Source organism: Tenrec ecaudatus, chromosome 13, assembly GCF_050624435.1.
Source record: "Tenrec ecaudatus isolate mTenEca1 chromosome 13, mTenEca1.hap1, whole genome shotgun sequence".
In the NCBI taxonomy this organism is placed as follows: domain Eukaryota; kingdom Metazoa; phylum Chordata; class Mammalia; order Afrosoricida; family Tenrecidae; genus Tenrec; species Tenrec ecaudatus.
In genome coordinates this window covers 65,778,967-65,799,827 of record NC_134542.1, presented here as the reverse complement: position 1 = coordinate 65,799,827, position 20,861 = coordinate 65,778,967, and the positions used below count along the sequence as shown (strand labels likewise).

General features: G+C 46.2%; 1 protein-coding gene across 3 annotated transcripts in view; it reads left to right on the top strand.

Annotated features, from left to right (window-relative positions):
• Positions 1-7,529, top strand: part of RAPGEF4 (Rap guanine nucleotide exchange factor 4) — a 378,022-nt gene extending 370,493 nt beyond the window's left edge. For all 3 annotated transcript variants that reach the window (XM_075529292.1, XM_075529293.1, XM_075529294.1), the window contains 2 exons: positions 2,831-2,885; positions 6,226-7,529. In XM_075529292.1, the coding sequence (XP_075385407.1) occupies positions 2,831-2,885; positions 6,226-6,353 (183 nt within the window). In that variant the 3' untranslated portion in view covers positions 6,354-7,529. The remainder of the gene's footprint in view (positions 1-2,830; positions 2,886-6,225) is intronic.
• The last annotated feature ends 13,332 nt before the right edge of the window (positions 7,530-20,861 follow it).

Here is a 20,861-nt window from a genome sequence, read left to right as displayed (position 1 = left end):
AATGACAAAGGGATTTCTAACCGTCAAAAAGGTCTACTCTTGGGAAAGGCTGTCTTTGGAAGGAGTGGGCTGCATTTCGCTGGAAATCGTCACCGTGGGAAGCTACCCCTGATAGGCAGGCAGGCAGGCTGTCAAAGGCATGCTGAATCCAGGGGACGGTCGAAGAAGCTACCTTGGTGTCACTGATGCGCAGGCTGTGGGGTTAGTTTCCTGTGAGCATGATGCGTGGTATGTGCATGCCAGTGTGATGCGGGGGGTGGGATGCAGAAGAGACAGTCGCTTCCGAAGTCTCTCGCAGCATCTTGGGAAGGTACCTCGTAGCTGGGAGTGGTGGTTCGTGGTATTTCACATGCTGGCATGTGGCGACGAGTGCAGAAGTGGCTGGAATTGAACATTCCCCTGGCCCTTCTGTGGCCTTGTAAAAGCCTCTTGCCCGATCAGACACGCCAGAGGTCCACACACGCAGTTCCTGTAGTGTAGACCAGTACCTCAGCTCCCAGACCTCACAGAAGCAGAGACCGCCAGCCTTGGATTCAGTAGTTATAACTGAAGTTATCCTTGAGTACAATTAAAAGGGACACCTCAAAATTAAAACCATTGTTAAAATTAATCAAAGATTTTGAAAGGTAGGGTGAACTCCAGCGCGCAAAATTACTGATTTAAACAATTGTTCTCATATTCTCAGCGGCATAATGAGCTAAAAATTATGATGCCTTAGAGTATAACGGTAAAGAGGAGTCTAAAACTGAAGTCAGAATGAAATGTTTTAGCTTTCAAAACTAAAAAGCAGAACAATTACTCCCTACAAAATGGTCTAGGAAGAGGTTTCTGACCCCTGTTAATTGTTTTATTATTCTTCAGAGGGACACACGGGCAGCCTTCCCCGGGGTTTGGGGTAATTACACTCCATTCAATATCTGAAGAATTACAATAATTCTGCATGGGATATACTTGTGCCCTTTGGATGCAAAGCCTTTAAAGAAGTAAAAAAAAAAATCCAAAACTTAAAAGTAAATGAGCAGGAAAATGACCAGAACTAGTGTTTATTTCAGGGCTCCGTATTTCAGAGGCTAATGATACATTGTGCGGTGCTTTTTCCTGGAGGCATTTGTAATAGATTTCTCATGCCGACCCACAGACCCGCAGGCTTTACGATCCTGGAAGTTCGAACTTTGCTGAGCACTCCTTTGGCTTGGAGAAAGTATCCGCGTCGCTTGACGCTTGTCAGCGCCCTCAAAGTGGTAATAGTCGGCGGGAAGGTCCGACTCGGGGTTTGCACTGAGGAGTAGACGTGTGTGAGGCTGACTCCTCCCTGAATTTTTTACCTGTCAAGTGAGAAGCATTGTTGTTCTAGACTACATAAGTTTTCCTCAAAGCTGTTTTCTGTGCTTTGGCAACCGGAGTCCAGGAGGAAAGACATTTACATGACTCCTTGGGGGTGTCTCTTTCCCTGGGCGAACAGCTGTATGGGTTTCCTCTATGTGTTATAAGTAACCCCCACGTCGGTCCCCCAAAACACCAAACCTATTGTTGGTTCCAACCGGTAACCACCCTGCAGGCCCTGTGGGTCCCCGAAGCTGTAAATGTCAGCAGATGCTGTTGGAAGCATCCCTCACCCCTCTCCCAAGTTGGGTCCTACCAGCTGAGGCTTCACTGTGCACCAGCACCTTCAGAATCTGGGCAGCAGACGTGTTTGGGAACAGAGCTGATCCTAGCTGAGCCGTGCTAGCTGCTCGCATCACGGTTTCCCTCCTGGTTTCCCAGTTCTGTTCCTGTCCCTTCTCCCTTCTCCCTTTGTTCATCCCGAAGCTTAATGCCGCATGGAGGATTCCTTGTCATTCCTTGCCGCACCCGGAGTGTACAAAGGAATTGAGAAAACGAATGACAGAATTAGCCAAGCTCCAGTGAAGTATAACCCACCCTGACGATTTTAAGCATAGTCATTTAAAAAACAAACAGTTTAAGATAAAGAAGGCATGGAAATCATGACAGTGAAATGCTCTTCTTTCTTTAACTCAAAAACCTGCATGCACACCATGACTTCAAAGAATAGCTAGATGTTTTCTCTACTGATGTTTAGCAGATTAAACATACCAAACTATGAAGGCAGTTGCGCTGTGACATGCCAGTCAAAGTACTTGTGACTTTTCTCTTGAGATTCCTCTAGTTTTTAAAAATGTGTACGGGTTCCTGCTATCACCAGAAAGAAGGAAGAAAAAAAATTAAGAAAACAAGAAGGTGGGGCGGTAGGGGGAACGGGTGTTGGAAGGAATGGGAAAAAGAAGGGAAGAAATTTGAATTAATATTTTAATGCATTGCTGGAAGATTTGGTAATTCAGCAATGCAGTGGGGAGCGAAATCATATGCACAAAATATGTTAAGTCTGACTGCTGGATTTAGTTATGGATCTTATTATGGAGGCCCTTCTGCTTACCATGAGGACCTTGACAGGCCAGCCCTCCTCCAGGAGAGTGACACATTCCCCTGCCTGGAGAAAGGACAGTGAAGCTACATCCCGAGCAGGAAGTTACCGCCTAAGAACAGCACACTGCTCTTTACCCCCCGAAACTGATTTGACTGTAGCTATGCCCGTGCTGTGCCTCACCTGGAAGGTGCCTTGTGCTTGTGGTGGGGGCGCCTCTCTAACTGCCTTCAGTAGCATCTACATCACCCCTCGGCCTTGAGGCCGTCCCGCACGCGTCTCAGAGCCGACTGCTGCTTCTCGCGGTACAGAGGGTTGCCGAAATAAATACTAGTCTGTTTTCCATTTTTGAATGATACGTTAAGTTCATTTCCATTTCTGCTTTTCTGTTTTCTTTATTCTTTCTAGCGCATGATTGCAAGCACTGCCAGAACAGTGAGATACTGCAGAAGCCAACCCTTCAGTAAGTTACCGACGCCGCATGCGGCAGTCTAGAGCGGGGTGATTAAGCCCTTTTTAATGAGCCACTGAGAAACTGGGAGTGGGGAGGAAATCTGATTGTGTCACAAACACTGTGGACCAGGAATCCTCTAGGCTAGGGACCCTTGGCCCTAGGATTATGTGGTGGTGGTGGCTGTAGAAGATACATTTGCTCTTAGTAAAACTAGAAAGGAGCCATGGAAACATTGTTTCATGAATGGATTTAAGAGAACGAATTTGCTCTTTCCAGGTGGTCAGGGACAACGCGCTGACACAAGTGCCAGCAAACCCGGCCATGCAGGCAGCTCCCTTTATGAATCATGGCTTGTTGTTGAGAAACACACACCAGCCTTTGATGACTCAGTGCTGTCATTTACAAAGTGGGGAAGATCATGTTTATTGTCTCTGGGTGTTGAGAGAAGGGATTAATGCTCGGAGCACGTTTGTCCAACATCCCACCGGGAATTCATGTGCAGTTTCTGAGCGGTCCCCGCCAGTGAGTGTAAGGTGTTCTTTTAACAGCTTCAAACATCAACGTCGACCACAGTAATGAGCATTCCCAAAGGCCTTCCCGTGGGACCATGTTTCATGGATCCCACCGTCATCCATGAAGTTGCACTCTGGCACCGTCGGGGCCCAAGACCCAGGCAGGGACCCCGTGAGCCCAGGCCTTGGCGAGGGGCGGCTGGAAGGCCGGCTCCTGTCCACCAGACGTGAGGAGGGGGATTCTATAAAGGCTTCTGTTAACTGCACGGAGTGAGTCACTTGCAGAAATGTCGCTTATTGGCTCAACAAGATCGTTGACGTGAGCCCGTCTGGGAGGGCACCGGTGCCGTTCCCTCCAGTAAACCTGGTGCGGAGACTACAAGGTTCTCGTTTTACGAGCAGGGCTGTTTGCTTGTCCTCACACAGCCCTGGCCCGAAGCCAGGGCTGCCTCAGGCAGAGCGTCAGCACTACCAAGGGCTCGTTTTCTTTTTCTTTTTTCCAAATGCTCATTTTCAATGTACAAGGGAGTTTAAAGGAAAACAACTAGGAGAGATCATCTTGGGGAAAGTGTAGGGCTCCTCTTACTTCCCAAATGAGAATCTGCCTGCATCTCATTAGTGCATTCTGCCAGAATTCATGTCTCGTCTTTCTTCTATATGTGTTTCTTCTCACATATGAAGACATGTCCATAAAGACATGACACAAGAGGAAACAAGAGTCTGTAAGTGATGTCTGTCCACAGCAGGAGTTTAGAACCTAGGCTCCATGGTCCTTCACAGGGTGCAGGAGGCAGCTAAAGTACTACCCCAAATGTGTGCCCCAGGGGACTCGACCTTTCAAAGGTCTTCTCCAGGAGGACCAGGAGCCGAAGAAGAAGCACATGGAAACCCGGCGTGGGAAGTAAATGCTGATTCTCCGAGATCATCTAGAGAAAGAATGGGGGGTTGGGGCAGGGTGGAATTTTTTTTTTAAGTCTCCAGTGCATTTGTTGAAGTTATCAGTAACTTCTGGTAAACAACAGCTGCTCAGCTCTCAAGTCAACAAATCTATAGATAAAGCTATAGGAATAGATTCATAAACATTGTGGGACTGTGTACAATGTAATTACAGTATATTGTACATGTGGCGTACACTGCCAGTGCGAAGCCCAGGAAATTAAGCACAATGTGTTCTTCTGTGTGGTATTATTTATATGCGATAATTACACTGATGCGTTTCTTCTTCCAGCAAGTAGGGCCCTTTAGCTCTTCCCCCTGCCTTCTGTGTTCCGACCTGCAGCTCCCCCCACTCCTTCACCCCGGTGCAGATGGCAGTCGGATCATCTGTGGGAGTGAGGTGTGGCCACAGAAAGCATGTACCACAGCAGAAAAAGCACGCGACTAGCAGCCAGGCCACGCCCACTGCCCCACACTGGTCCCGCATGGCTCAGAAGTGGCCCACAGGTCCATGGCGGGTTTTATGGGGTTGGATAGATAGACTTCATAGGCAACGGTGTGTGGGTGTGTGTACCATAAAAGCCCCCTCCCCTCCCATTTTATTTTGCAATGGTGTCACCTTTTTTAAATTGGGAGAACCCATGGGAAAGAAATCCAGATTTCCATTTTCTCTAGAAAAACAGGAACATCTGGCAGCTCTGGGCACAGCCTCCCAGGTAGCAGCAACAAGCAGAACCTGAGTAGTGACTTCTGAGGGAGCCTGTGTTTCCAGTTCACCGCTGCCCCACTTGCCCCGTGCATGTCTGTCCCCTGTGTGGGGCTGTCAGTACTTGATCTGTTCTTGCAACCCTGGTTTCAGGGAAATTAGCTGCCCTCTCACCCAGTTTCTGAGGGATTGGCTGCTTCAGAATTCCTCACCTGCCTGTTGGATTCCAGCCAGTGCACTTCTTAGGCAGCTAGCACCAATCTGCCGCTGGGGCAGGGCATCTTTCCACCCTGCCGAACAGAGCTCACTGGAGCGTCTAGACTGAGAAAGGCCTGGTGAAAACCCTCTGGTGGCAGTGATTCGGCCCCTCTCCAATCATGAAGAAGGGCACCGAGACCCAGGACTGACCTGGCGGTGGCTAGTTGGCACAACAAGTGCTTCACTCGCTCACTTGGGATGAGGACAGGCACAGAGTGACCACTGGGTCTTCAGAACAAGCAGCCTCCGAGAGTCAAAGGTGGAGCATCATTCAGAATGCAGTCAACCCTCCAGCCCGCTGGTTTGTGTTTGTGTCTGAGTGTGGACACTGAGAACACCGAAGGGGCAGCGGCCCCTGTGGGTGCATGCACCCAGTCAGGCCAGGCTCGAAAGCACAGGTGGCAGTGGAAGGCAGCGATACTTATACAGATGGTCTGCAAATAAAGAGGGGGAGCGGGCCTTTAGGGTGTCACCAACTTGGTCCAGGGGTAGGCCTTTTTGTCCTCAGCAGGTAATAGCTCCACCTGCCGCCACCCGTCCTCATTGGGATCAGGGAGGGGACAGGCTCTGTGGGACCCAGAGCGGGGTTGGTCAAAGGGAAAACAATTTTAATCTATAACCAGGCACCATCCGGCGGATGCATTTTTAAAATTTATTTTTCACGGCATCTCCTTAGAATGGGCAGTGCTGAGGAAAATCATCAGAAGAGGTGGTTTCAGGGAATCCAAGAGAATGAGGGCGAGCGGGGGAGAGGGGGATGGAGGGGGGCGCTGTGCAAAAAGCCAGAGGGAGCCGTGTCAGTAAAGGCAGTGTGTGGACAAGTCTCGGTGGAGCCCGGGAGTCGGTGAAAAATGTGATAAGTAGTTGGAGGGAATAAAGCTGTCGTTTAAGCGCACATATTATGCAATGCCAATCTGCCCTTTTCCACTTCCAACAGATCCTGATGCAGCTCAAGCTAATAAGAACCATCAGGATGTCCGGAGTTACGTACGGCAATTAAATGTGATTGACAACCAGAGAACTTTATCACAGATGTCACACAGATTAGAGCCGCGGCGGCCATAGACATTTAAAGTGCCCAGAACAGTGGCTCGACTCCAGTCCACAGTCTGTGCTCAGAATGCCATTTTACACCACCATGGACGGACGGATGGTATCGCCTCAAGAGGGAATTCCACGCAACAAGCAGAAACGCATCCTGAGGCCTCTCAGGGCTACGCTCGCTTCCCAGCGAGTGACGTAGCCAGAGAAGGCATCCCCGGGCTCACTCACGGCTTACGCACACTAGCATAGGAACCCCCAGTGGGTAGCGCTCTCTGCCACTCCGAGGTGTGCCATCTTCTCTGCTGGAATGGAAGGCAGGAGGCCCTCCCTCGGGAAGGGCCTGGTCGTAATACCATTGTCAAAAGAAGAATCACCCCTGCCCATTTTTCGTTTCCGGAGTGTTTCAGGTTAAGATGTGCCACCAATGGGATGCTTTGGATACCTCCGTGGTGATAGACTTTCATCATTTAGATTCAAGATACAGAATGTGGGGTTCTTAAAAAGCATACTATTGAGGAATTCATCTACATCCAAATTATAGGTCACCCTGTTCCATCCTCATAGTCTTACCTCGAAAGAAATTGAATCTGAACACATGACTTATGCCACATGATGTCTATTTATGTAATGTAGGCAGGACTGGTCTGTAATTTCTGAATGATAGAGTAATATTTATGTTTACAATGTAACTTCTTAAAATAAAATTAAAAAATCAGGATGACATACATTAGAATTCCGATCAGAAACTCCAAGATTCTTAAAATTGCCAGGATTAAGATGGGGAGGAAAAAAAATCACCTTTCAGAAGAGCACAATATGGACAAAACTTTTTCCCCAAAAAATTAGAATATTTTCCTGGGCATTAAAAATATTTAATATTGGCTACAAATTATTGTTACTGATGAGAAAAAAATATTTTCTGGACTTAAATGTTATTACAAATATCTTAATTTTCAGCAATTGTTTTGCACTTTCAACTAGACTGTAAATAGTTCATTCAACCAATGGTAAAGAATTATTTATTTGCTATATATAGTAGATATTGTGCCAAATAATTGCTTTTTATTTATTTTATGTAGTATGTAATTTTGGAGTACATTTTTTCCTGTTTTCATCATTGGGCTACATTTCATGTGCAGGAATTATGTGTGTATATCTTCTGTAAATAACACCTAGTATCTTCATTAAATATAATTGCTGACCAGAGATGGTTGTGTTGTTCTACCTTCTGACTCCGTAGGCTCCTCTGGCACAGACAGACTTCATATAAATGAAATCTGTGCCTGGCAGCTTTCCCTCAGCATCAGGTTTTCAAGTTCATCCATGATGTAGGCACGGACAAGCAACGTTCTGTTTCTCCACTCATACGTGGGTGGACACAGAGCCTTGATGGCATAGTGGCCACGTGTTGGGCTACAATCCACAAGGTCAGCAGTTCAAAACCACCAGCTGCTCCTTGGGAGAAAGATGGGGCTTTCTACTCCTGTAAAGAGTTCCAGTCTCCGAAACTCATAGGGGCCGTTCTACCCAGTCGTAGAGGGTCACGGTAAGTGGGCAGTGAGTGGATGCACATTTGGGTAGTTTCTCCTTTCTGGCTCTTGTGAATAACGCTGCCACTCATCTTTTAAACTGCCCAATGCAGAGCCTCGTGCCATTTCTTAATGGAGCCTGATTTAAGCACTTAGTAAATATTTGAAGAAATTTCCCAAACCCTTTACATTCCAGACATACTTCTGTTTTTTAATAAGTCAGCCTTCTCCAGAATGAAATCCACGGTTCTCCCAACCCCACAAGCTGCTTTCCAAAATCAAACGCGATTACAAAGCAAGAGAGCAAGCCAGGACATGTTCAGATGGATGTAAGGAAACGATTCCCAGTGTCTGGTCATCTGAGCGGTCTTGTAGTCATGACCTTTAGTGTCCTGCTGTGCACGCCCAAGCCGGCAGATGCCTCTCCGGGTTCACTGACACACTGCAAGGTCTTCAGGAGCTGGAATGTTTTATTCTGTTTCAAGCCTCCCTCCCAGAATCAAGTACAATGCCTGGACTTGACTAGACGATAGGGGGAAAGGTTATGGAATGAATTTGCTTGAAGTCATCTCTCATCATCTCATGGGCATCAGTAATAGCTACAAGGTTTTCCCATTTTTTTTCTTTCCTTTTTCTGGATAATTTAAAACAATGAGCACAGATATTGATGGCTTTGGGCATCCTTTCATAGCTCCTTGTTTACTCCTACTTGACGTTAAAAAATCCTGGTGGCGCTGTGCCTTAGGTACTGAGCTGTGGTTCAAACCCACCATCTCTCTCTCTGGCTGAAAGATGAGACTGGGTGCTCCCATAAAGATTTATAGCCTTAGAACCCCTGGGGGGCCTACTCTGAGTCAGAATTGGCTGGATGACACGTGCCTGACAGCAGGTACTGTTTAGGTCAGACAGCTTCCTGCCCACAGTTCTGTATACATTAGTAAATCTAAGACCTATTTCACTTTAGTTTTAGCACTATAAAAATTAGTATGCTTTCATGTGTATTCTTTTTTGGTCTTCCAAATGAGACTAACTCTTGCTGTCTTTTATAAAGGCAAGAGATTTCCATTAGGCCTGCCCTCTGAAAGTGTGTTCGACTGCATTTTTCAACGTAGCAATGGCGAGGCAAAAGAATTCGCTGTCTAAAAATACATGATGGGCACACAGCCCCTCCTGAGGCAGGAGATGCAGTTAATAGTTAAAAACTTGCAAACAAGCAAAAGAAAATGAGATGCCTACAGGGTCACAGGAAGGATAATGAGGTTTTCTGGAAGACGTGAGGAAGGAGAAAGAATGTTTTTCCTAAACACGTCTGTAGAAAATTATACATATAAGTGGCTAACAGCCCTATTTTGATGCCTTGTGACCTGAGGGGCTCGTCCTCTGGCACCGTCTCTGACAGTGTTTCCATGCTGTCCTCTGGGTTTTCAGTGGCGTGGACAGCTGAGTCCTCCTCTCTAGTCTGTTCTTAGTCTGCAAGCTCTAGTGAGAGCGGCTCCTTTGGGTGGCCCTGCTGGCCTTTGAAACACAGTGACACAGCTGCCAGCATCAAGTCACACACGAACCACCCCAGTGTGGCAGACAACCAGTAGATGCGTTGGCACTGTGGTGTTGGCAAAGAGGACTGAACGTCCCACCGACTGCCAAAAGAACAAACAGATCTGTCTGGGAAGAAGCACAGCCAGAGTGCTCTTAGAGGCCAGGATGGCGCAACTGTGTCTTGTGTCCTTTGGACATGGTATCAGGAGAGGCCAGTCCGGGAAGAAGGCATCACGCTTGGTAAGGTGGAGGGACATGGGGGGGGGGGAAGGCTCTCGATGAGAAGGGGTGGCTCAGGCCCAGCAAGCTTTGAGGATGGTGCAGGCCCAGCCAGTGTTTCGTCTGTTACATGCAGGGTTGCTGTACCTTGACACGAACGCGGTAGCACCTAAGAGCACCACCTAAGAGCAAAGTGGTTAACGTACATGCTTCACAAGATCACGGCTTCCGTGTACAGGAGCACTCTTTAAATACCATGCAGGTTAATAGCCTGCTCCCCAATTCAAGAGTCATTTCCTTTAAGACATGAATGCAGATCAGTGGCTAACAGTGTGAGAAAATGAAAAGATGTACCGTGCTAATGTCAAATTATGCTTGTAATAATAAAAAAGTCAACATAGAGCATGGAGTGTGGCAAAGTGACCCCGTACATTGAATGGCTTTCCTCCAGATGCCGATCTAAATTGTATGATAGCTCTTGCTTCTGAGTAATCTTAATTTTCTCTGTTTGTCCTAGGTGGGAGAAGAGTGTGTTATTAGGTGGGGAGGCCACAGCACCCCCAAGTCATAAACTAAAGAACCTTGAACTTAATTAGCTATCATTACTTATCTCTGTTCATTCGCTCACTCATCCACAAATAATGAGCAAGGTGCTTAGTAAGTACCGGGCGCTCTGGGAGTTTAGAATTGCATGGTGAGAAAAACTAGAGAGGGTCTCCGTTCTCTAAAAACATGTCATCTGGTGGGAGAGACAGAGGATGAATTAAAGGCTCACAGTGAAGGAGATGGTGCTAGGAGCAGAGGTAGTAAGAGGATTTGCCTGCTTCCAGGTGAGGAAAGTGGAAGTGAGGTCAGACTGAACTCTGAGGGATGGAAGTGCGAGCGCGCTGGGCCGTGAGCGGAGGACGCTGTGTTGGCCGCCGTGTGAAGAGCAGGGACGTGACGTGGAGGAGCTGAGAGAACATCAGTGAGAGTGGGACAAGGGGGGGAGAGCTAAGAAAGGCTCCGCATAGCTTGCATGTCTTTTGCAGTGTTGTTGTTGTGTTAACCCTGAAACGGGTGGCTCAGTGGTAGAATTCTCATCTCTGATGCAGGGGGCACAAGTGCCATTTCAAGTCACTGCGTTAGCACCCCTCTTGCAGTGAGGGCTTGTGTGTTGTTGTGATCCTGAACACAGCTCAGTAGAGTTTCCACAATGCAGACAGATTAAGAACGCCCTGAGTCCACGTGTCTGAAAATCAACCAGTGAAAACCCGCTGGAGCCCAGCAGTCGGGTCCACCACTGCTGGGGCCGACGGCCAGGGCCGGGCAGCATTTGGTTCCTGGTGCATGGGGTTGCCACGAGTCAGGGGCCAAATCCCCAGCAACGAACAACCATGGTTTCTGAAGCCCAAGAGCCACTGAAGTGCTTGAGTCAGGGGGACTTCACTACTTCATACTGACAACCCCGCTCCCCTCAGTGAGCGCCATTGCTGGTGCCTAAATCAAAAGCCTGTAGCGCCGAGGCTTAGGAAGATAGGGCAGAGGGAGGAGCGGAGCGGATCGGATCGGATCGGATCGTGGCAAGTCTCCTGGCTAAGGAAAGCCGTGTAATACTTAGGAGGAGAAGCAGGGCCACTGCGGTCTGGCACAGCTTTCAGCAATGGACTGTCAGAGCACAAACCCCGAAAGAGAACTCAACAAGGCCTCGCAAACAACAGAAATGTGGGTGAAGGGAGGCAGCGGACGGCGTAAACTATGAAAATAAAAATAATTTACAAATTATGAAGGGCTCACCAGGGTGGTGGGGGGGGGGAAGGAGGAAGAAAAAAAGGAGCTGATACTAAGGGCTCAAATAGAAAATGTTTCGGAAATGATGATGGCGACTTATTACAAATGTGCTTGATACAGTTAATGTTTGGATTGTTCTAAGAGTTGTAAGAGCCCCCAAGAAAATGATTTTTTTAAATTTTAAAATGTGCATCAAATTTTTTTTGTCTTTAAAAAAAAACAGAAACAAACAGATATGATAAGTCAGATAAGCTGATTGGGGGCATATCTTTGGAAACGAAATAGCCAACAAGAATCTAACAACGAAAATACATAGAAAACTCCATCAATTTAACAACCACAAGACAAACGACACAATCATGAAGTGAGTAAAGGGGTCGAATAGACATTGCAGTAAAGAGGCCATGCAAATGGCCACCAAACACTCGAAAAGAGATTTTTTTTTAAAAAAGCTCAAGGTCACTAGCAATCAAATAAATGCAAATCAAAACCACAAGGGATACTGTTTGTGTTGATGAGGGAGGAGCAGCTCAGTGAAGAGGGCAAGAATGGCAACAAGAGCAAGTTGAAGAAGAATGTCACTAACTGGCACAGGTGGAAACTGGTGAACTGGTGTGGTGATTGCATAATCTGATGTGAATTTGGGGTTTGAGAGGATTAAGCGTGAAGGTGTGGAGTCCAGTCTGTCAATTGGATCATAGCCAATGAGGCTTCTGTGTGGGCATGGCCTACTCCCGAAGAGTCTAGGAAATCCTGGATTTTCCTCCTTGGAGGTGGAAAACACCTCTCTCTGCTCACTCCCTGAGATGACGCCCTACAGACAAGACAAATGCACCATGTCGATAGACCCCGTGCCCTGGGATCCACAAGACTCCGCACCCACTGGCCCGTGAGCTTCCTGCACTCAGCGTCACTGCATGTGTTTCGTGAGTCTGAGGTGGACTTTATAGATTGGTATCAGACATAGGGGCTATTATCGGATTTATGGGATTGGACTGGACTGGGTTGGGAGGCTTTCTTAATGTACACTTACCCTTTATATAAAGCTCTCTCTTATACACATGAGTTTCTCTAGTCTACCCAGATGATCACAACTAGTATATTTTTCTGGGTATATTCTCAGCAGCAACAACAGAATTAATAGAATTACATTAAAAATTAATCAGCAACAAGCCCAATGGCCGTTGCAGAGACTTTGCCCACACTAGGCCACAGTTGACACTGTCCTTGGGTCACCTCCTTGGAAAGTGGCACTACCAGGAGATAGCATAGCAGCTGAAGAAACCTGGGGCTGGGGACCCGAGGCTCGAGGGGTGGGTGAGAGGCCAAGCACAGAGCAAAGAAAACTCCATTGGCCATTGTACCCTTCATCAATCATGTCTACCCACCAGGCCAGCATAGCGCCAGAATCTTGGCCTGTCCTTGCTGTCCTGTTGGTTAATGTGTCAGACTAAAGTCGAATGTTATAGGCTGAGAGGAATTGTGAAGGATCCCAAGAGAGTCAGTGGGAACCCGGCTGACACTGGATTCTTTGCACGTGTTGGTCAGGACGCCGGCAAAGTGGAGGAAGCTGCTGGCAGAAGTCATGGTCTGTGTTCCTAGGTAAATTCAAATTTGGAGAGACTTTGAGGAAACACTGCTATAAAATTGATTGCGGGGGGAGGAGTGTTCTCTGGGTGATGCAGTTGACATGCTCACTACTGACTGAGAGGTTAGACGTTGGAATTCACCCAGGGTCGCCTCTGAAGATGGGCCTGGTGATACTGACTTCTGAAAATCCAGGCACGGAAACCCCTCTGGGGGGCAGCTTTACTCTGATGCACCTGCTGTCGATTGAAAGCGGAGGAGAGCACAAGTCACTTAGAGCCTCAGCTGTGAACCAAAGCTGCTATGTTTCACCTCCTTAAACTTCAGGGTCAAACTCACATCTGCAAGGGACACCTCCCTCACTGAGAATGCACCAAAGCTCCCTGCCGTCGGATCCATTGTGTCTCCTTAGCGACTCTACAGGGCAGGGTAGAACTACCCCTGTGAGTTCCCGAGACTAACTTTTTTTTTTGGCTTAGAGAAAACATGCATTTATTTTTCAAAGTTCTGGAGGCTGCAAGTGCAAATCAGAGTCGTAGTCATATCAACGCCTTCCTTGGGCATTCCTTGGTTTCTTGGCCTGCAGACCATCCTCACATCGCATCTGTCTTCCCATGTGCATGTACACGTATGAATGTGAATGTGTACAACCTGCCCCTTTGTGCCCAACAGTTTTGGCACATAGTTTACACATCATATAATAGACTAATTCGATTGTGTGATATGTAAATTTCTGTCAGGGAACAAGGAAGAGCTACTTGCCCCCAGTCCAAATTCGGGCCTTGTCTATAGGGAGGTCAACAGCAAAGTATGGAGTTCGATCCCGCATAATCAAGATTACAATGGTCTGTCTCTGCCTGATAGCAAGGCTCTTTGGGACTCTTGCCTTTGGCTAGAGCTCTTAATGGGAGCAGAAAGCTTCACCTTTCTCCTGAGGAGTGGCTGGTGGAGTGGATCTGCTGACCTTACAGTTAACAGCCCCGCAGGCAAGTCAATACACCATCAGGATGGACTAAACTAAACTGGTTGACAATCAGTCCATTCTGACCCCTGGAGTCCCCATGTGTTCTGACTATCACTGCATCCCTTTTTTTTCAGGATGTGACCCTTCGGAAGCAGATGGGCAGTGGTTATGTGCATCCCCTTTGAACCCCTCCCCCCCCCCCCCCCCCACCCAGGGACTCTTGGAGAATGAAGAGAGGACGTAAAGTGTCTGGGTAAGGAGGACTTGGGGCTCCAGAAGTACTCGTGTCTCTGCTTTTTCTCTCTCAATGAGGGCCAGCAAAGGATCCTCCAGAACAGCCCAGGACTCTGGGAAGTCTTCAACGAAGCCAAGCGTGAAAGCATGCGGAAGGGAAGCAATGAAAGTCATCGAAATAGACTTCGATGGGATGGGGTTTGTCTGACGCTTATCTTTTGTGCCTCAACCTTTGGTCACACCAATCTTCTACAGATTTGGGGGACGATGGTGTCTCTCATGTCGTCAACTCACGGCAGCCCCCGCGTGTCAGAGTGGGGCTGCGTACAGCTGCTCTGTGTGGCCTTCAGGCTGTGGCCTACCTGTCTGCAGAGGTATGTCTGGTGGCTTCGAGCCACCAACCTTTCAAGGAGTGGGAGAGCACCTAGCCATTTGAGCCGCCCAGACACGCTTCAAAGGGATTTCTAGTAAAAGCGAGGATATTTCCCCTGTGAGAGGTGGATGTGACGCAGAGCAAAGGACCCAGGCTTCTTACTCACAGGCGATTGTACTGGGAAATGTCAAAGGGAAGCTGGAACAGTCATGTACCCAGAGGTCAAACTCAGCTTATATTTGATGTGTGCAGTCCATGGGTCCATGTAGCCTGGAAACGGTGGTGCCTTGTTGTGAAAATGCTCCTGAGAAAGCTGCTCTTCATTAGTAGTCCCAAGCCCCCCCCCCCCCGCCATGTGATGCTCACAAGCCATTATGAAGATGGATGGTTTCAGAGATTCAATTGTAGGTATGAGCCGAAGTGTACATTAGATTGGGGATTATTGCTTGTGGCACTCTCCGTGAGCCAGGTGATGCTGGGCCATTTTAATTAAGAATTCATTTTCAATAACCACACCAGGAAATGGATAACATAAAGTCAACATTGAAGCAGTTTCAGGTAAAGGGGTCATGGGGATAACTCACAGGCTCAGTTGTTTGATAGGCTTTATGTGCAGAGTTCTGAGTGCACTAAGGGGCGGCGGGGGCGGGGAACCTTTGGAGCAACTGCATAAATACTCCATGAGAGAGGATATGGAGATTTTTTTCAAGCATCAAGAGAAGATATTTGCTTGATGAAAAAGAGAGAAAGAGAGAAAATTGTGTGTTTGTATTTAAAATTGAAAGAAGCAAAAAGCAAGGCCACTGAGAGTTTTAAACACGAAAACGTTTGCTGAATATTGACTTGGAAATAATCTTCTAGAACATATCCAGTAGCCATAGCTTTTTACCTGTCAGTTCAGCTATTTTGTACAGAACATACACACACACACACACACACACACACACACACAGTACTTTCTATTAACGGCCTACGAGGGTCATAACCTCTTTCACTGGTGAAGAAACAGTGCTAGAAATAAAACACCTGTGTCAAGTCACGTGTTAGATTCTGGCAGAGCTGGGATTTGAACCCAGGCCTGTGAGCATTTGATTCAAACACACGCTGTGATACCAGGCTGCACTGCTGGCCCCTCTTTTTGCCACCACAGGAGGCAGGATGGTGAGGCAGGGGGTGATGCTGCATGATAAAAGCGGCAGCAAAGAGTTCAGGGGCGAAAGCAAGAGCTTAGTTGAGCCAAAACTATTCTACGTGAGGCTAGGTATGAGATTTCTGATATTTTTTCTTAAAGTTTCACCTTTTCCTCTTTAAAAATAGAGGTGTGTGTTATTCCATCTGGTATTCTTGTAGATGTGTGTATATTCACACAACTGCACACACACCTATATACATATAAGAGTATGTGTATATAGGTGTGTGTGTTTAAAGTTTTATATATGCATAAGCCAACTTCAAAAAGAGCAGACAGTGGTTGCCAATATCTAAAGCACAGTCATTAGCGAGCGGCTTGCATTGGGTCGCCCATCTAGCCTGCCGATGTTGAACAGCCTGTGGTGGTCCTGCCAAACTTGGATTCATCAACCCCCACAAGCTGCGCTAATCAAGACAAGCCTCCAGCTTGGAACCTGCTAGCCAGTGATTTTCAACCTGTGGGTCGCGACCCCTTTGGGGTTGAACGACCCTTTCACAGGGGTCGACTGATTCCTAACAGTAGCAAATTGCAATGATGAAGTAGCAACAAAAATAATGTTATGGTTGGGGGGTCACCACCACATGCGGAATTGTATGAGAGAGGTTGAGAACCACTGTGCTAGATTGATTGTGGACTTTCATATTCCTACAACTGCATGAGTCATTTTTTTCTTTTAAAATCATTTTATTGGGGGCTCATACAACTCTTATCATAATCCATCCATCCATTCTGTCAAGCATCATCATGCTCAAAACATTTGCTTTCCTCTTGAGCCCTTGGTATCAGCTCCTCATTTTCCCCTCCCTTCCTGTCCCACTCCCCTCACGAACCCTTGATAATTTATAAATTATTATTATTTTGTCTTGTCTTACATTGTCCAATGCCTCCCTTCACCCACTTTTTTTTGTTGTGCATTCCCCACCAGGGAGGGGTTATATGCAGATCGTTGTGATCAGTACCCCCTTTCTCCCCCACCTTCTCCTTACCCTCCTGGTATCACGACTCTCATTATTGGTCCTGAGGGATTTATCTGTCCTGGATTCTCTGTGGTTCTAGTTGCTATCTGTACCAGTGTACCTGCTCTGTTCTAGCCGGATTTGTAAGGTAGAATTGGGATCATGATAGTGGGGGAAGGAAGCAGAGTCATTTTCTTGACATGAATTTTCCTATTTAATTTTGTTTCTCTAAAGAATCCATGGTTTTGTTTCTCTAGAGAATCCACCCTGCATCACATACTTACTAACATAGTGAATGACAAAAAAAAAAATCCAACAAAACTGTTATAATAAAATACAGGCGAAATCATCGCATTTCAAACTCAAACTAAGAATGGCCTTATCATTCCCGTTAGGCGAAGTAAACCTCTCTCCTGCTCCCTTTATTTCGGACAGTGGTGAGGGAAAGAACAGAGAAGGAAGTGCAACTTGGCAGCCTTTGCCAAATGGGCTGTGCAGGGGGCACATTCAGCCTGGGGATCAACGCGGGGACACGGAAGCACGAACCACGTTAATCTAGATTACTTCTAGAGCCAACCACACGCAGCGTGCCCTGCATCCTTACATGCGGGCGAGAACCAACGATCACCAGAAACAGCTGGATGAAAAACTAGTACCTTACGAGAAAAATGAAAAGATAAACCAACCCCAGATGACACAGACGTCACTGAGGCACCTGAACAGTAGTGAAATCAAGTACATACGATATGAAAATGAGTTTTAAAAGAAAAATAAATGCTAATATTACTCAACAGTTACTCCATGCCAGAAACGGTAAAAGTTCTGTATACATTATACTTTATTTGATCTTAGTAAAAATCATATTACATTGTCCATTGTACAGATAAGGAAACTGAGGCCCAGCCAGAGGAGTAACAGGCCCAAAGTCACGAAACCTATTAGTGGGAGAACCAGCTTGTCTACCTGCAAAACCCATGTTCTTAGCCCCTGTGTTGTACTGCCGAAGGAGGGCTAACCTCAGAGCTTTTGACTCTTCAAAGTCTTCATTAGCTTTGATCTTTAGGGATCTATCAAGTTATCATGCAGTGAGACTATTCAACTGGGCCCTGATTTGTGTAAGAGTCTGGGAAAGGGTGAGAGGTTGAATTTTGTATACACGTTTAGAGAAAGGGCTGCCAACGAGCTGAAATCAGGCTTCAAGAAACCCTATGAGCACCATTCAGTAACAGAGTGTCAATATTAAAGCTTATTGCATGCAGATTAGTCAGGACCAGAAATCGTCTGCGCCTGGAGAAATACAGTCTAAGGTGACTTCCCCTCAAGCTGAGGATATTGGTCATAGATAGCGACTTGTGTAATCAGAAACATTAAAACCTGTTTGAGGGGGTTATGTAACGACCTTACATGGCCAAATGATTCAGATAGACTGTCTAGATAGATGAAGGCTGGCTAAGTGAGGCTCAATTTTGATTTAATATTTCAATTAATATTTCACTGTGCTTTTGCCAAATGTGATTTGCATTAAGTCTACCACAAAGGTTTAATAAATCTTTCTCTGCATTAACTAAGTGAAAAACAAAATCAACAACCCAGTCAATTTAATTGTTTTATTTTTTCCTGACATCTGGAGGTGAGGGGAATTTTGACAAAGCCTTTAAATAACTGAGGCAAAGAGTATGTTTGTATGGGGCAGGTACTGTTTCCTAAATCAAAACTAAACCCAACTCCTGGCCAGCAAGTGGAGGGTTTCGGAGATTGTACGTCTCTCCGGAGCCCACAGGCTCATCACAACATCCCACGAGCTCTTTGAAGCCCCTGGTGTGGTGTGTGCGCATGTGTGTTTCTGAGAGAGAGTGAGCTATTTCTTTTTAGAACATTGGTACCCAGCAATATCGGATAACCACATATTATCGTTATAAAATTATATTCTTTCTATTTTTTATTAACTACTTTTATTGGGGGCTCTTACATCTCATCACAATCCATACATTCATCCATTGTGTCAAGCACATTTGTACATATGCCGCCATCATCATTTTCAAAGCATTTTCTACTTGAGCCCTTGATATCAGCTCATTTCCCCCTCCCTCATGAACCCTTGATAAGTTATAGATTGCTATTTTCATATCTTACATCATCCTCTGTCCCCCTTCATTCTCTTTGTTTATCCCCCTGGGAGGGGTTATATACTGATCCTTGTGATTGATCCCCCCATTCTCCCCTCCCCTTCCCCTTATCCTCCTGGTATCTCTTATTCTCATCTCTACTTTCAAACCCCTGAGGGGTTTATCTATCCTGGATTTCCCGTGTTGCGGGCTCTTATCTGGAGCAGTGTGCATGTTCCCGTCTAACCCGATTTGTAAGGGAGAATTGAGGTCATGATGGTGGGGGGAAGGAAGCACCAAAAAAACTCGAGGACAGTCGTGTGTTTCATCGGTGCTGTACTGCACCCTGACTGGCTCATCTCTTCCTGTGGCCCCTCTGTGAGGGGATGTCCAATTGCCTAAGGATGGGCTTTGGGTCTCCACTCCATACTCCCCCTCTGCCATTCACATTGGGTATGATAAAATCATTTTCTTAATGTAGAACATTTCTTAAATCAGTGAGAGAATAGCCACTGAGAAAAAAAAGACTTAATTTCCTTTTACCAATAACTGTGGATTTAAGCATAGCTAACTTTGCTGTTGCTATGCATTTACAGCCAAGATGATGACTGTATTGGAAAAGAGGGACAAGAAAATCAATAGATTATTGCTTTGGTGGAGCTCACAACAGTGCTAATTAAAGAACACAAATGAATTGCATAATAGTAAAATAAGTATAAACTGGGTATGGATTGAAGCCCATGTTAAGACCATTCTTAACTGCGTTGTAGCTTTAGAAAACATGCATTGAAATTACAACAGCAAATTAAATCTATTCGACCACAAATTTAATACATAAGAAATAGCATTTATTAATGACCTGGAAGAATGAGTAAATAGTACGTTAATGAAACTTGCAGATGATACTAAATTGGAAGGTGTTACAAACAATGAGGGCAGACGTTTAATTCAAATGGACCTTAAAAGGTTAGGAACTAGCCAATGGTAGCTAAAGCTCACTTGGTCGGATGCAGATTCTCTCTCACACACACATACTCTCACACACACACTCTCACACACACACTCTCTCACACACACACTCTCACACACACACTCACACACACACTCTCACACACACACTCACATACTCTCGCACACACACTCTCTCACACACTCACACACACACACACACTCTCACACACATACACACACACTCTCACACTCTCACACACATACACTCTCGCACACACACTCTCTCACACTCTCACACACACTCACACACTCTCTCTCACACTCTCTCTCTCTCACACACACACTCTCTCACACACACTCTTTCACACACATACTCTCTCTCACACACACACACCACTGAGAAGTGAAGTTGAACTTGTAAAATTATTCCTTGAAGAACTTTCAACTAGTCAGAGTAGGACAAAAGAACTATTCTCCCCTCTCAAGGATGCAAAGGTGACTTTGAAATTTGAGAGGGATTTTCCCATTATAAGAAGCTAACAAATGGACTTTTAAAGAGTTTGGAGGGAGTCATGTCTTCACTCTCTTATTCTTCCTCTAGATTCTAGAACCTAGAAAGACCAGAAAAACTTTTTTACTTAGTTGCGGACTTTGGGGTAAGCAGGCAAACTGAAGAAAACACAGAGAACCAGACAAATCCGTGAAAAGCAGTGGATGCAGAAGAAAAAGGGAATGACTTGAAAGAGACCCGTGCTTGCTGAAAGTGAGCTGGGCTTGGAGCACCTGTGATGAAGGTCAAGGATTGCAGTCCAGGATGGATCACATAACTCAGTACCAAGAAAACAAAAATCCTCACAACTGGGCCAGCAGGCGACTTCGTGCTAAAAGGAGAAAAGATTGACGTTGTCAAGGATTTCCTCTTGATTGGAACCACAATCAATCCTCATGGAAACAGCAGTTAGGAAATCAGGTGATGCATTACACTGGGGGATTCTGCTGTACAAGATCTCTTTAAGGTGTTGAAGAGCAAGGCTGTCACTTGGAGGACTAAGGTGCACCTGCCCTAAGCCATGATTGAAATTATTCAATCATCTCACACATGTGAAAGCTGGA